Consider the following 17,361-nt stretch of genomic DNA (forward strand, 5'->3'; position numbering starts at 1 on the left):
CGGATATGTAGCCCAGAGCTATATATGCGTCCCTTATAATAAATAATCCATTTCCACCTTCACAGTAAAAACCCCCTCACCCAGCCATGCTCGATGAACCCCCCAAATTCACTCCAAAGGGAGCCTTGGCTCAGGACCGCCCAGATCGATGGGAGGTGGCTGACTGTCCATCTCAGGCCTGCCCACAGAAAGGTCTGGGTCAATGTCAGCCAGAAAACCCGGAAGTAAATAGAAGGTCAGGCAGTTGGGAGTGTGGCAGCCACAGCTAGAGATCAGCAAGAATGAAAAGCCCAAGAACCTAGAAGGTCAAACTTCTTGCAAGTTATCTCAGACCTTGGGGGAGCTTCCAAAGCCTCTTCGTGAAACAAGGTCAGGGCCACATCACCGTGGAAGAGCACGTCATCGGCACACCCTGCCCGATGGCATCCCACCCTGTGAAGAGGTCACGCGGGGAGGGCTCCCTCCTGGTCAGTCCTGTGTCGCCTGCAGCTGCAGTTATACACACCTGAGCACAGGCCACCCTCCTCTCTACCGCCTGCCTTGAAAAGTCAGACCATTTCCCTAGTAACAGGCACTACTCGAGAGCTCCAACAGGAGGGTAAATGAGGACAGAGCACAGGAACTTGGGAGAGGAGTCTGAAATGACGTTTGAGCTGCTGAGTGAGAACGGGTGAGCAGGAAGCTCAGGTCTCTCTCTCACTAGCTCACACTCCCCCTGACACCAGAGTATGGAGTTGTGCATATCGGTGGCGAACAGCCTTCCAGTGCGTCAGGACACAAACCCTACCACAATGTCTACTGTTGTGCTATAGAAAATGAATACACACGATAGATAGATAGCTGCAGATTTAGATAATAAGATTTACATATGAAGAGAAACACTTTTATATTAGTTAACTGCATCTATTTGGAAAAAGAGCACCGTCATTCCCACTGTGATAATACGGAAAGTGGGCAGAGCAGCCAACCCTTGGGACTTTTTCCCCTAACAAGATGGGGAGTCCGAGTGCCTCTGTTCCTCCCACACCCCTTTGGGGTGATCATATTTATAGATAGTAGAATTCTTTTTTTCTTCCCCAAGTCTGAATATTTGCAAAAAACCATCTTTCTCTCTGAAGCACAACTAGAGGTACATCCCACTTTGAGAAATGTCTGAACTTGCCAGATTCACAAATCATGAAATGTTTATCTAATAATTCTTTGCACCAGCCTGCAGGGCCAGGTACCTTTGAATAACAAGTTTCCACATCACACATTCAAAATAACATTCAGTTTTAAAATGTTCCATCTACTTACTGAAGTCATGAATCACTGAGTGAGTCTCCACATCGCTAAATAATTCTTCACTTTACAAAAGAATCCAGCACTTGATTCCTCCAAATAGATGATCCTTCTAGAACATCCAATATATGATGGAATATACACTAAATCCAGTTGACAGTCAACGTCTCAGGAATGTGGCTTATGTACAAAGCAGGGCCCATCTGGTCTGGCAGGTGGTCATTCTCCCTAGACCATCGGGCTTCCCAGACTCAAGAACTAGAGACAATCTGAGTTGACGGCCCCGAAACAGTCACAGATCTCCAGCCGCCACCTTCACGCGGAGCCTGGGATAGAGGAAGAAAAAGAGCCTGCCGTCCTGGAAAAGCAGCCTGGACCCCCCCACCTACAGACAGGCCCTCCCTGCAGGAAAGGGCGGGGCCCTGGGAAGGCTGCTGGGGGAGGGGGAAGTGAGGCAACCGACTCGGGTCAGGCTGGATACTGGAGGTGTGGATGTGCACAATTGCCTGTGGTGCCTGAGCTTGTGTGTGCTGAGGATCAGGGCCTGGTGGGGTGAGGAAAAGCCACTTACTTTAAGGCCGCATCTTTTCATTCAGGGCATTCAAGTCTTGTTTTTCCTCTGCTGAGTCATTTTCATTTCAGATTCAACAATCAGAAGAGCAATCAGGAGTATTTAATACTCAGCAAACAAATATGCAGAAATGAGCTTGGTTTTGGCAAGAGATGAGCCCCCAACCACACACACACACACACACACACACACACACACACAGCCGTCCCAAACATCCGTGTGTTTTTTCTTGCTTCCCAAGGATTTGTGGAAGTCCTCCTCATTCCCAACTTCCCTCTGAGAGTCCCAACCTCATGCTTCTTAAAAAGTAGCCCCCCTGGTGCTGAGCCAAAGGCCCAAAATGGCCCGATCTGCATGTGTTTAGGCGCACGGGATGTGCCCCAGATGGCCTCCCTGGGGCTCTGGGTGGGAAGGGTAGCGAGCAGGCCGGCGTCTGTTGTCAGAAGAGCGCCTTGCCGGCCTCTGCCTCACTCTGTCATCTGTAATATGGAGACACTTGAGTTCGTCCAAAGCTGGCGGGGAAAGGACTGGACAGCTCCCTCATCCTCTCACTCCCTGCCCAGGAAGAGGAGAGGGTGCTGGGTGCCACCAAGGCCACAGAAGGGACTCCCTCTGCCAGGGCAGGACAGACCACAGAACACCGATTATCTGGCATCATTTGCTTCCCTCCCTTTCTGTGTTATAGGCATGATGGAGGTCATTTCTAGCACCTTCACGGGACTCTAGGAGGAGGAAGAGTAAATGCAAAATGGGGACAGGGTGCTTTCCAAACACAAAACGATCTGACCGAAGCGCTGCAGTCCGGTGTTCCTAGGCAGGTCCCTTAACCTCACTGAGCCCCAGCGACCCCTGGCTCTTCACTTGGACGGTTTATTCCCACCCCTGATTCCCCCTGTCCTGCCCTGAGCATCTTTCCCACCCTGCCTCCTGTTTGCTTTCCCATCCCCCTGCGTACCCCAGGCTCCTCAGACCCCTGGCGCACGTGCTGGGGAGCAGAGGGGCCGCCTGCGTGCATTGCCAGGCACAGGAAGGTCAGCATGGAGGCTATGGGCGAGAGGCTTTGAGAGAAAGATACCAGTCCTCAAAATTATAGACCCACAAGAGTGAGGCTTGAAGGGCCTGTGGGCTCATCTTTCTCAGTCCTTTCTATTCCAGATGAGGACGATGAGGCACAGCAGAAGCCAGCTGCAGGGAGAATTTCAGCAGTGAGGTAGGTCAGCACTTCGAAAACAACCATATACTAACTAATTTCTGAGTTAAAGGACACTTCTCTGTAACCTGGAACTTAGGGGACAGGGTGGAAGTAGGAAATGGTGTCACTGCTAAAATAAAGTGGAATGAAGCATATAAAGGACTTCTGCACGGTGCCTGCGAGACAGTACATGCTTATTAGCACTTGGGTGTTCCTAGTGTATTATGAATAGAATGGTGCCTAAGAAGACAAGATCACAATCAAGGTGACAAGTTCATACTGGGCATCTGTTGTGGACCCCGCACAGGTTGAGCCGCCTGGGGGCAATACAACACAAAGGCATCTGTCTTAGTTCTTGGCAGGAGCAGATTTACGTGACAGTGCATGTGAGCACTGGAAAACAAACAAGACAGTGGGTGAGCAAGTTCCCACTCTGCTGTGACTTTAGGGATGGCAAAGTGGGAGATGGGGTGTTACACAGCCACTGGCCCAGGGACACATAGACACTGACAGTGAGGGCTCAGGGGTTCCACCACCTTGGACACACATGGCCTGGGAGTTCCCGCCCCATCGCAGAGGGTAGGGACCCAGTGCCTGAGATTCCTTTCCCGGCCCCTACCCCTGCCTTCGGGCACACCACTCCTTCTGCTCCTGCAGCGTCTGCGACCCTTGCCAGAATTAGTGCCACCAGTCAGAAGTCCAGCCTCTTTCCATCTCACGCTGGCTCAGTTCCCTTCTACGTGACTTTCACTGGCAGCCTCTGAACCCAGCAATGCAGAAAATATAAGTGTATTTAAGGCCGTGAAACATCTGCGGACTCCGTCTGCCTTCAGGAAGTTTCCCTTTGCGTCACCAGGGCCTGGTACTTAGTCTTGCTGTATAAAGAACCCCGTCTCTCCAGTCGGCTGAGTCGCTTCATCTCCACGGCCTGGCCCAGCTGGAAGATGCCACCCTGCCAGCCTGCCCAGTCCTGGCCCCAGAGCCTTCTCAAGCTCAGTCTCAGAAATGCCCTTGCTTAGCACAACCCACCCCACCTCTCCCGCAGAAGGACCACCTACCAGCTCCTTTGGACAGGAGCTCATGGCTTCCGAGTTGTCCTTTTCACCAGATAGACCCATGCTTTCCTTCCAACTCTTGTTTCTGAGCTCCTGACTCACCGCATCCCACCACTGGGCCCAAATGACTGGTTTGGGATACAAGCAGACACGGGTATAACACCTGTTGGTTGTGGTATTTCTACACATACCCACCTCGCCAGCTAGGCTGTGAGCTTGTGGAGGGAGCACCCTTGCCCTGATCCCCTTCAAGTCCCAGGGCAGAGCACAGGGTCTGGAAACAGTCAGCGCAAGCACTGGAATGAACAGATGACCCAGGGGTCTGCAGTGTCCACGCGCGTCTGCTGCCCTGTTCATCTCGCTGCGGACAGTTGAGAAATGGACCACACCAGCGTTTCCACTAGTCTCTCACTCCTCTTTGGCCCTTCCTCCAGGCCTCAGTGCCCCGCAATGCACGCAGGCAGCCCTCTGCTCCCCAGCACATGTGCCAGGGGTCTGAGGAGCCTGGGGTAGAGGGTGGGATAGGGGAGCAAACAGGAAAACGGGAGGCAGGGTGGGAAAGATGCTCTGGGGCAGGACAGGGGAAATCAGGGGTGGGAGTAAACCGTCCAAGAGAAGAGCCAGGGGTTGCTGGGACTTTACCGATTCCACTGCATCAAACCCCATACTCCGCAGATACCACACGGGGACGTGTTGCTCCCTAATTGTGCTTGTATGTGGTGAAAATCTCGTCTCTGCAATAAGACTGCGAGCTCCTAAAGGGCAGGCATGGTTTCCATCCCTCAGGCCTTACGAGGGCAATGCCCAACGCCGACGGAGCCTGCTACCCGCCAAGCGCTGTGCTAAGGCTGACATGACTTCTCTCATCTGGCCCCCGTAGTGACTCTGAGGTCATGATCATTATCCTCATTGTACAGGCGAAAAGACCGGGACACAGAGGAACGATGATCTGCCTGGGGGCACAGCTCTCCAGCATGGCAGCAGCCGACGCACGGCCACTCACAGGACGGTCAGGGCGGGCTGGGGGTGGCGCCCCGCTGTGCTCCCCCCACCTGGCCCTGTGGCCAGCCTAAGGGACAGCTCTATCTCCCCCAAGAGGTCTCTGTGCTGCCTGGGGGAGGGAGTCCGACCTCGTGGCTGGCTGGGCCTGCCGCCAGGCACGGGGCCTGCTCTGCGCCCTCCGCCCCTGCCCCTGGCACCCAGCCTCACGCACGCCGTCTGTGCAGCACAGCCAGACAGTCCCCACAAGCACAGATGGTTCTATGGTTCTCGGAGCTGAGACAATTGGAAGGCCCCACTTTATTAAGAAATATAATATAAAATCACAAATACAAAATTAAGTTCAAGGCTTCAGGAAGATCTCGAACTGTGAGGAGGAGAGAAGCAGGAGCTTCACCCCCCGACAGCAAAGCTGCCCCGCGCCAGAGTTCTGGTCACCTAACTGCTCTGTCCCCCGAGCAGCACCCTTCCTCGGGCCGGGCTCAGCGCCCTCTGTGTCCCCCTTGGGGCCAGGACGGAGGCCCCTCTCAGCCCTGGTACTTGGAGTTCTCTCAGCTGGGGCTCCGGCCACTTTCCCGGGCGCCCCAGACGTAACAGCATGCTCCCCCCCACCCCCACCCCCGGCCCAGGCACACGCTGCATCACAGCAATGAGCGCCTCCGCTGCTTGAAACGCTGCCGAGCAGACCCAGCAGGCAGCCCGGGTGCCTCGTCCCTCCCCATCTGACCACGGAGCCAGAGCAGAGGTGGGGGCAGGAGCCCACACAGGCCTTTTCAGGAACCCCCGGGCCTGTATGTGGAACAAAACTCAGGGCCCGTTAAGAGCCAGCCCGAGGGAGAGACCGCAAGTTCACTCTGGGACGCAGGGGCCCCAAGATTGGGGAAATGGGTACCGGATGCGCCAGAGCTGAGCTGGTGCCAAGCCTGAGGCTGCAGGAACCACGGTCTCTCACCTCGGGGAGCAGCAGAGAAGTCCAGCCAGAGCTCTCCACAGAAAGGCGGCTAGTCTCCTCCCGGGGCCCAGAGGCGGCCCCAAAGCAGAGCAACAGACATTTATCGGATGGGAAGGAGCCCACGAGCAATGAGAGAGGCTGGAGCCGGCCCTCCCCAAAGCCAAGGGCAGACCTGCGGGGGCTCTGCAGACCCCAGGAGGGGACCCTTGAAGCAAGGACTGCGCTGTTCAGCTCGCCAGAGAGTGCCAGTGAGGTCCTGTTCTGTAAAGTGGTCCAGACTGTTCAGAGGCCTTATCAGAAAGTTATCCCATGCTGCATGTATTAAATCAGAGTAAGATGGTCATGCATGTTTAGCAACCCTCCCGAGACAATGAACAAGGCCCATCATCGGCTCTCCTCCCGCCAGCCTGGCTCCTCTGCCCCTCGGCACGCTCAGGCTGGGCCTCCACTGCTCCGGGGCGCCCCCGGTGATCAGGGGTTGCAGCCACAGTGAGGCAGGGCCATGCCTGTCAGGGCCGGGGTGCCGCTCTGTCTGCACCACGCCAGTCCCATGCTAGACCCCTGAGAGGCGATGCCTTCACCAGAAAAGGAAGTGGGAAGCGGACCTGTCCCTCGTGCCTGCCAGGAAAAGGCGGCGCTGCCCCGGGGCGCACCCTTCTCGTTCCCCCTGGTCTCCCTCCCCCCTCTCACCGACCAGCCTGTCAGTGAGACCAGCAGAGCGGCCGGCCCTCCGCCACCTTCCCTTCTCTGGTCTCCTCACTGTTGTTGGTTATAATCTGCCTCGGACTGGAAGTTAATTCCTTTTATATGATTCAGTCTGGTGTCTATTTTCATCCCATGTATACAGTGCCAACTCTATTTCCCTCATCAACTCACTGAGGTCAGGGTCTGAGCTGTACATCCCCTGTGGGCACCACGGCACCTGCACAGCACTTTACGCATTTCTGAGCAAACTTCGCAGACTCTCTCCCAAGTTCTGTCCTGCCTGGCTGTCCTTTATTCCTCATTACTCACGCTATTCTTTTCCCCTTAAACATAGTCCCAACTTTCAAAAGGAAAAAAAAGGTTTTATGTATCACTTAACCAGCACTTCACCACTTATGTGGGAAAGAGGAAAGGATGTATACTTATACACACACACACAAAATAGCTCAGAAATGCCACAGCCTACGAGTTGGTACAAAAAACAGGGGGGTCCGCGAGCTCGGTGGCTCCGCCGCAAAGGCAACTGACCAGCTGCTCAACTAATGGCCCAAGTCAGACAAACCCACGGTTCTCCCCGAGGTTCTCTCGCTTGATCTATAAAACAAAGGGGCAGGTTTGTTCTCCTCCTCTGCACAATGAGCAGTACCAAAGCTTGTCTGATTAAAATCTAAAGTAGAGAATAAAGGTGCTACAGCTATGGAGAGGTCAATGAGAGTTGCAAGGCTGAAAGGGCCTGGACGTAAAATTTAAACGACACGCAGATGCCACTACTTTTGAGGGTCACACCAACACACTACATACTCAGAGTCTTCAGAAGTGACAGGCATTTGCTGAACGGTCTATACTCGGAGTCACACATGGGGATCTAGCTAGACAGATGGTATGTCCACAAAGCAAGAGTGAATGTAAGACCTTTATATTGTTCTTGGTCTTTGAACTCACTGGTTCCACAGAATAAAAATATAATCTGGTTTCATAGCCAGAGGAGAAAGAAGAGGACCTAAGGAGTGTCTCTTTTTCTTACAGCTAATGAGAAAACTTAAATATCTGCAAAGGCAAGTGGAAGAAATCATGCAAAAAGGAAGGGAGGGAGAGTGACAATAATTGCCAAGAAGCAGAGATAGGGAAATGTGATTCAGTCCTCGATGCACAGTAATACCTGTGATGGGGATGCTAGGAAGAAAAACAGACAAAGAAGAAAAAGAAAAGAACTCAAAATTGTACCTCTGGGAATGAGGTGGCTCAGTGGAAAAAGCCTCAGTGTTAAAACAGTGAAAAGGGATGTCACATCCCCTTTCCTCAGAGAGGGCATAGTGGCCTTGATGACCAGGACATAGAACCTCCAGGACCCACAGGCTCCACGAGCTTAAGACACACCCGGTAGAAAGTGGGGAGAAGTTGTTTCCCTAAACAGGACATAAGAGGATTCATTGAGGGACCTCGGAATGTTCCCCTGGAAAAAAGAAGACTCTACCAGGGGCTGGGGGTCTTCAAATATGTAAAGCACCGTCCCGTAGAAGAAGGACACAGAGCGTAAACAGAGCTTCACCGTCATAACTAAGGAAAGACAGAGAAGCAAATTCAATGCCGAGTAAGGGGGGACATCCTAGACAGGAGAGCCATCCCAAACTGGAGTGGGCTTCTTTGTGAGGGTATGAGCTCCCTGTAACTGCATGTGTTCAAGTAAAGGCTGAATAATCATCTTATTTAGAAGACTGTAAGGAAAAGTCTTTCTCTGTGGAGGAGACTGGGCTAGCAACTTCTAGTCCTTTCCAGTTTTAATAATCTGTCTGTTTATCAGAGCACAAAAACAGGGTAAGCTGACAGAAGCTTGATACAGAGGACAGGGGCATAGACATGAGTTGAAAGAACTACTTTTTTATGCTGACACAGGTTTGAAGCCTCATACAATGACACCTTGTGGCCCAAAAGTCATATGGTTTGCAGACATACAGACACCCCCACATGCTCACACCACCTGCACAGCAGACATCAGAGCAGGTCATTGTCACCTGCCATCTTATGCATATGCCATCCGGCCCAGACCCCACGGCAAAAGTGACATATCGTGGGTGTGCTCTACCACAGTGAAATTGTTGAAAGCAACTTTTGAGTTTCCATTAGAAGATTTAGAGGGCAAAGTGGATCACTTTTCTAGGAAAATATGGTCAACTTAGTTAATGCACCTAGTAGTTGTAAAGAATAATTAGATCTATTGTGGTCAGTCGTAAAATCCTAGTTATTCAAGTGTTTAAACCTGAAAACTACACTGGTAAAACAGCTCCTCTTCTCATGCCCTGATCTCCCGAATCCTACATTATTTATCAGGGTCTTGAATACCACTGAAATATACAGCAGCGTTGCTCCTACTTTATTTCACTACAACATACATAGGAGACAGAATATGGGAAAGAAAACACTGGGGCAATAACACAACACATCGTTTCTTTCTCCTCTCCACCTTCAGCTCTAAGCAGGCTGAGGGCATAAACTCTGTCCTCTTCCCCATCGTGCCCTGTAAGTGATTCGTGACTCTGAGTAACCCCTCATCGCTGCATCTTCTCAGGAATATCCCCCCTAATGGCTTGTCATGACCCCAAGCCCCAATATTGGAGCCTGGAGGCTATTGCTTCTAAAATTTTGGTTAGAATATATATTTTAAGATTCATAATGTATATATTTAATGTACATTTAATGAAAGAAAGACACAGTCCAAGCATGCTCATCGTTCAGTGCAAATAATTCCTCTTGTGTAGAAGTTTACATGTACTCCAGGGTCCCAAGACTCAAATCATGTGATAAAAATTCTGAAAGCTCAACATTATCCACACAATGTGGAGTCTCAGAGTCTCAGGCAGCCCAGGAGCAAACATTCCCCTGGGTGGGATTCTCCAGAATGGCCCTCAAACGAGTCGCACGATGCCCTTGACCGAGCTCCCTGCAAAGGATGTGGCACACAAAGGTATCTAGGTCATGGTCATGGGGTCCACAGTAGCCCAAGAGACACAGCACTCATAAGGGTTTAGGATCCAGGGCTGATAGATAAGAAGGAACAAATTCACCCAAAGTGGGAGAATATAGTGTTGCCGGGGGGGGGGAAGCCAAGGTATTGCTGCTAAACACCTAGTGAGGGGGAGACAAGGCTGAAAATAGGAAAGCAGATTCTAAGACTAGGATCCTGCAATACTGGAAAAAGAAACTCGGTGAGACAGTCTTAGGGCAGTCATGCTCACTGTGAATGTGCCGGACCCCCAGCTCCGTGCGGTCCATGGCAGTTTAAAGGGGCTTCCTCGTGAGTAACAGCATTTGTTTGAAACTGCTTGTGCTTATAGTCAGGGCATGTGTGGGACATCACTTTCCCATCTAATTCAGCCACATGCCAGCTGATAGGACAGGTGAGAATAGAAGCGAATTAGGAGGAAGAGATCTGAGTAGGATCTCAACTACTTATGTGCAGATGCAAAGAGCTTGGCATTCATGTCTAAGAATCGCACCATAGACCTTTGGCTCGTGTTCTTATATCCACAGTGTGATGAGACTCAATCTGGGTTTTTACTTGGATAAAATTGACAGCATTTGTAGCAATAATGAGTGATTCTTACAGAAAGGAAACAAACTTAAGAAGTTGGGTACATTGAAACACTACACTTTGATTTTATTTTCTCACCCTTTGAGTGAATCAAACAAGAAATGGAGAATGGGGTAAGCATCCCACCAGCCCCTGGACAGTTTGTGGGACCCACATCCCATCACTACCTTGAGCAGCAGACTCTTCTCCAACACTCCATACTCCTCAAAACCAGCGTGCACAAACATAAGCAATCCCAGCTTAGGGCAGCTACTAGCCCATTTTTCATAACCATCTGGTTTTGCTGTCCATGATGAGATACACACTATTTCTCAAGTGAGGGACACTGGGGAGGCAGAAGGGACCAGCATTAACACAGAACGGCAGCAATGGGATATAAATGGATGCAAGGGGAACCATCACAGGTCTTAAGAAAGCAGTCATTAAAGTGTTATGGCCTAGCTGGGCCAGTGTTTAGAATTATAATGCTAATTAGGTAAGTTTCAGAGCAATGCAGCAAACGGTTTTTGAGAAACCCAAATGCCTTCAGTTAGTTCCCAGTCTGTGCTAGCCTTCTCCTGCACGTCCTGCCACAGGAGCGTCCTGTTGCAGATAATCCTCGTTACATAAGAATCTGGAGAACCCCCGAGAACATCCTCACCACACAGAAAACACCAGAAGGATTGCAGATTTAAAGCTCCTCTGTGCTATGAATCAAATGGAGCAATTTCAGGCTTGAGAAAGCCTAGCAAGTTCTCTTCCCTGTCCTCTGAAAACCCCAGGACAGGCTTTTAGGAATAAAGCACATTCTTAAGAGGCCACGAATTGCGGGAGAAGCCCTCCAAAACTAGCAAGGGGGACACTTAGAGAGGAACCCTTAAAATGTCCCCTCAGGCTTCCTTGCAGTTCAAAAGGAGAGCCCTGGGTTGCAAGGTGGCTGCGGACCTCCCAGGGATCAGCTTCTGCGGGTGGGAACATTCATCACCTCAACCCTCTCCCAGCCCTGAAGGAGCCCGGCCACTCAGCCAGAGGCGGGGGAGAGGCGGGCAGAGGAGAGCCCACCCTAACCGGGAGCTGGATCTCAACCCACCTGAGCTAGGTGCTATTCCTCCGTCTCCCCTGAAAAACAGTCACCATGACACCCTGAGTGAAAATAAAGGAGAAGGAAAGATAAACGAAATATATTCTCTGCCCCAGGCAGGCCCAAAGGGGCAGCAGGGCGAAGCGTCCTGAGTGAGTCACAGACCTCTCCCAGTGCGCCCACCAGCCTCGGGTGTGTGCACAGCAAGGGGCGGATCCCCTCAGGAAAGCAAAGCGTCAACCTGGGCAGCTTTTGAGAACTGAATCCCTGGACTATTCTGCTGGGACACAGGATCCCACAAGCCTTCGCCATTTGCTTTATCTCCCTCCCTTCTCAACTCTCCCACCTTCTCAGTTTTCTCCGAGTCACCTGCGCCGGTGTTCAAGTGCATTCAGCAAAGTAGTCTAAGAAGACAGTTCGAAGGCACATGGATAAGGAGATAACCATTATTGGTGATTGGGTATTGGTGATTGGTGACCAAATTACCAGTCACCAACAAATTTGTAGCTTCTATTCCCCGTCTCACAGAAGATTGATCTAATCGGCAGTTGCTTTCCCTATAACCAACAAGCATAGGTTCTCAGGGTTAGAAATGGATACCCCCAGGCTGTCTAAGGCTACGGCCCCTCCCTCAGCAGCCACAGCAAGCAGCAGAGCTCAGAGGGGAAGCTACGCAATACCTGGCTTTGAATCTCAGCTCTGCCCTTACCAGCTGGGTGATTTTAAGCAAGTTGCATAACGCTCATGCCTCAGTTTCCTTATCTTACAAATGGGTCCCTAACAGCAGGACTGCCCAAAGGACCATCACGAGAAAAAATGAGCTAATACTCAGAGCAGCACTTGGCCTCGAGTCTCAGCTATTGTGATTATCACATTGGAGCTGTTTGAGCAACTAGAGCTCATCACATTTCATAGTAAATATACTTTGACTACCTCTAGTACATGGTGAGGGCTTGTGCATATTAAATAGTGGTGACATTACAACACCTTGGCAGCAAAAACCAACCCACCAAAAGCCAATGAAAAGTCCCGCCTCCGTTGCTCTAAAAGGAGCAGTCAGGTCAGCATGCAACGCTGTCAGGTTGGCTCTCTCCCTGGCATACATTTCTCCAACTATGTCTAATGCCACATTAGTTTTAAATTTGGGGGGATACTTCAGCTTTCAGCAAGTGGCTGGGTGAGATCCTGCAGTTTCAGCTTTTCCTTGCCAGGAGTTCCAAGGACCTGGATTTTATGACCTGCCCAGGAAACCCCCTGGGCTCCAACAGCGGGCCTGCTCTGTGCACTCCTGGGAGGCAGTCCTCAGTTGTCCTTAAAAACTGTCTCTAATTCCATCTTTTCTAAAACACACACTCTTACCAATAATTCTTATCTGCAAGTTCTGCAAAGATCAACAAACAAAAGGACAGAGAAAGAGTTGCTTAGGAATGTGTTGTGTGCTTTCCCGCTAAGAGGGTGGCCAGACTCCAGAGGGGTGTGTCCCCACTAATCCCACCCACACCCCAAGTGATGATGGGGGCTCAGCAAAAGCAGGTGTGGAGACACACGCAGAGGGCTCGGGCGCACTGGAAATCTCCACGGGGAAGTGGAGGGTCTGGCCTGCTTCGTGTAGGGACTCAAGGGCCAGAAACTGGGAAGTGACTACAGAGCCTCGGGCAGAGGACGGGCCCAGCTAGACAAGTGGGGACTTTCGGTCAGAGGAGACCAGTGGCTGGGCAGAGAGCATGTCAGGAAAGAAGGCTGGGAGGCACATGGCCTACCTCTGATTTCAGCAGGAAGAGCGGGGCAAGCTGCAAGGGTGTGGGTGGGAGGGGAGAGGAAAGGGGCCTCTGGTAATAAGTCGGTGGTTTGGGCCCTGACCAGGAGGCTGTCGCTGTCAGTTTCATTTTGGGCCAGGGATTGGTGAGGTGCTTGGCCAGCAATCGCCCCCACCAAATGTGCATCCAATCAGTGTCATTTTTCAAACCCTCCCCGTACTTTGGCTAAGGAGGCAGTGAGTAAAGCCAGAGACCCAGGCCAAAACAGGCGGAGCGTGGGGCTCTGCGGCAGGCTGGTCCCTAGAGCGCAGGAAACAGGACACCGAGAGGGAAGAGCTGGAGGAAGAGTCACAGCCTAAGGGACACACCCTCGGCCATGCGCTGCACCCAGAGGCCGCAGAGGGGCCCCGGCCAGTCCCGCCCCCGTTCCCTCCAGGATCGCAGCCCCCCCCCCGGGAGGGGAGACTCTTTCTGCTCAGAGAGTATCCTCTCCCCCCACCCACGATTCAGAGCTCTGCTTTTACAAGCCCTCACATGGAAAAGCTGATTTGAGTGCTATTTGGTGGAAACACTGTTCCAGCGTGTTCTGTAGGCCAGATGCCCGCTCTGCCTGGCATTTGTTACCACCCCTCACCTACCCTTTAACCAGTACTGGAGCACGGTGGGCGACTATGCTGTGGATGGTCCACAGAACAGATGACCGAAAGTGAGATGCGCTCAGCGCTAGAACAAGCCGGCTGGCTTGCTTCTCAGCATGGGAGGCAGTACAGCCTAACGACTAGGAGTCCTGCCCACTTCAAGCAGGGGGAATGGGTTCAAAGCTCAGGATGACCAGGGCCCTGCTGTCACCTAGGGCAAACCACTGAACTTCTCGGAGTCCCATCTTCTCACCTGTAAAATGGGGACATAAAGGCATTGGTACCATATGACTGGCATTGGAGTTAAATAAGATTGTCAATTTAAAGCAGCTATAGTGCCTCGCTGGCACAGAGCACGCATTCAATAAATGGTAGCTGTATGTCTGATGCTGATCTATAATTCTCCAATAGTCGTGTTAAAAAAAAATTCCTTCAGTTGATTTGAGAGACTTTGGCACGGCATCCTTGGCCCATTTTAAGTCCCTGCTCAGATCTCTTCTAATGCTCGTGCCCAGCAGGGATCGGGGATCACTTCTCACCTACGTACAAGCCAGGAGCGTAAGAGAGGATACTGGTTCCTTCGGTACCGTCTCTCCCCTCTGTTGTCATGTCCAAAGCTTCCATTTCCATAGGAAGGGGCTTTGATAAATTGGAAAGAATGTCCACCTCACATTCCCAAAACCAGGCAAAACTAATGAAGTTTAACTCGGAATTTTTTTCCAGAAATTAAGTCTCACTTCTAGAAATAAGTCACGATAATGATGTTGCTCTGCAGCCAGAGTAGGATCTCTATCTGCTTTTGAATTTTTTTTCACAGATGCAAAGTTCCCTAAATTGAAGTTATACATACAATTGAGTGAAATAAGGTAATATTAAAAATTTGGAAGATCCTGTTTATGTTTTTTAAAAATTTTGGAACACAAAGTTACCAAGAATAAGAACTTAAAAACAAAGCAGGTCTCCCTTTTGTGAGTTGGTGAATATTGTTTTGACTATAAAACAGTTCTATCAGTTACTAATAAAAATACTTCTAGACTCTTGTTCTATCATAAGGATCTAGGTAAACATGCACCCATTCATTTAGTTTTTATTGGGCAATTTCTAAATGTCAGGAACTGTGCTAAGCACTGGGAAACAAAACAGAAACAGTTATTTCCCAGGGGTATCTTAGAGTTTAGTGGGAAGTTCAGAAAATAAAAGGCAGTTGAGCAATGATATAAGAGAGCAAGATGGGGGACATAGGGCATCATGAGAATCCCTGGGAAGGACACCTGGCTGATAGGTAGGGGACAGGAGAAACTTTCCAGGATAAACAACATCTAATCTAAGACCTGTGAGATGGGCAAAGCCTGGAGTGAGCAGGTAGGAGGAGAAAGAAGCTGTCAGTAGGAGCGCCCTCATGGAGACAGGCCCAGAGACCAGAGGGCTGGGAGCGTATCTGAGGAAACGGAGTCATTCTGGTGTCACTCAAGCGTGGGAGTCAAAGCACATGCAGTAAGAAATGAGACCAGAGTGGGAAGCAGAATCTTGAGGGCAGTTATTCTATGCAAACATGGGAGTCCCATCAGAGGACAAAAAATGGGAAGTGGGAAGGCGGAGTTGAGAAACTGTTGTCCAAATAGATAACAACAGTGGGCATGGAGAAACAGTGGGAAAATTAAGAGAGATGTAGGTATGGAAATAAATGGATTGGTGATTTGGTTTAAATATGAGTGTTTAGAAGAAAAAGAGAGAAGTCAAGAATAAGGCCTGAGACTCTGGCTTGGGCAGCTGGGGTTCCCCCACAGGGCCTTTGCACTTGCTGCTCTCTCTGCCTGGCAGGCTCCCCCACAAACCTGCTGGGCTCACTCCGTCACCCTATCAGGTTCCTACTCAGAGGCTAACTTACCAGACAGTCTTCTCCCACCACCCTGTGTAAAATAACATCTCATTAGCGCCCACATCCTCACCTCAGCTTCATTACTCGCTATCCTCTTAGCCCCTAACATCACTTCGTGGATGTATCTCCACCTCACCTGGTACGCATTTGCATGTTCAACTGCCTTTCTGTCCCCAAGAGAAGGTGAGCTCTGTGGGAACAGCAATGTTTTCTGTTTTGTTCCCTGTTTTATCCTCAGTATCTAACACAGTTCCTGGCACATGGTCACTCTCAATATACCTCTATCTAAAGATTGAATTCATAAAGATAGAAAACGCTAAAAGAGAAAACACAAAAGCAGTCTAGAAAATCCCACTCTCTCTTCTTTTCTAAAGCTTTTGTTCAGAAGCTCCTTTGTTAGGGAATGAAAATACGACGTACAGAAAGGCACGCAAATCATACATGCAGAGCTCAATGAATCGCAACAAAGTGAGCATGCTCGTGTTATCACCACTCAAGGCAAGAAGTAAACCATTGTCAGAAGCCCCCAACATGACCCACCCCATCACTACCCCTTGCTCCTTCCCAAAGATAACCAGTAAGCTGACCTCCAATGGAATAAATAATTGTACCTGTTTTTGAAATTTTGATAAATGGAATAATTCCATTTGTATTCTAGTGTCTAGCCCCTCTCAAGTCGGATTGGTGGGGTTCATCAGTGTCATTATACGGAGCAACACTTTATTCCTTTTACATGGCTGCATAGGCTTCCACTTTATGAATGCCCACAACTTATTTTCTACTGTTGATGAACATCTGGGTGTTTCCAGTTTGGAGCCATTACTACTGGCGCTACTATAAACACTCCAGGACACATCTGTAGGTGAAATCTGTATGCAGCTGGGGTGGGTGTCCTAGGAGAGTGATTGCTGAGTCAGAGAGTATGTATATGTTCAATTTTAACAGCTACTGCCAAAAAGTCTTCAAAACAGTTGCATCAATTTCTACTCTTGCCTGCAATGTATGTTATGTTTCATTGCTACAAATCCTCAACAGTACTTGGCATACAAGTCTATTTAATTTTAGCCATTTTGGTGGGCACACAGTAAGATGTCATTTCCACAGCGACCAGTGAAGGTAAGCATCAAGATATTCATTTGTATGAAGTTTCTACCCAAAGTTCTTTACCTTTCTTCTGTCTTTTTCTTAGTGATTTGGAAGGGTCCTTTATATGTCTGAATACAGCCCCTTTGTTGGTCATAAGCGCTTCAGATATTTTTTCCCAACTGGTGTTTGTAAAAGAAAGTCACTTTTTTAACAGTGACTTTCGATGAACATTAATTCTTAACTTAGATATAATCCGTTTTCTCAGCCTTTTTCCCTTTGGGTTCATGCTTTTTGTGACTTGGAAGAGTTCATGAAAGAGGATGAGGAAAGTGGGGAAGTGGAGTGGAAAGGAAAGTGCTTTCTGAATGAGGGGTCGGTGTGAGCCAAGGTAGGGGTGTGTTCTCAAGACTGAGCTGGCCTGGCTGGAGGGGCAGGTCTGCACCAGTGAACGTGGGAGAAAAGGTTAGTCCCGTAGGTGGGGCTCAACCGCAAGGACGCTACTGCATTTCCCCTTGGCCTGAAGACAGCGGGCTGCTCTGAAGTCCTCATCTCCACCTGCCTACAGGCCTTCCTTATACAGCTTTCCTGTCCCTGCAG

At 50.1% G+C, this 17,361-nt stretch overlaps 1 protein-coding gene across 6 annotated transcripts in view; it reads right to left on the reverse strand.

The window, feature by feature from the left end:
- DDR2 (discoidin domain receptor tyrosine kinase 2) overlaps positions 1-17,361 on the reverse strand; it is a 138,119-nt gene that overhangs the window by 68,861 nt on the left and 51,897 nt on the right. The window contains exon 1 of one of the 6 annotated variants that reach the window (XM_073221777.1): positions 1,853-1,888. The exons of 4 other annotated variants lie outside the window; for them this stretch is intronic. In XM_073221777.1, coding sequence (XP_073077878.1) covers positions 1,853-1,873 — 21 coding nt within the window. In that variant the 5' untranslated portion in view covers positions 1,874-1,888. Of the gene's footprint in view, positions 1-1,296; positions 1,651-1,852; positions 1,889-17,361 lie in introns of those variants that run through there. One more of the 6 variants, XM_073221778.1, reaches the window with a different exon arrangement.

Source organism: Manis javanica, chromosome 14 (assembly GCF_040802235.1).
Source record: "Manis javanica isolate MJ-LG chromosome 14, MJ_LKY, whole genome shotgun sequence".
Taxonomy (NCBI): Eukaryota; Metazoa; Chordata; class Mammalia; order Pholidota; family Manidae; genus Manis; species Manis javanica.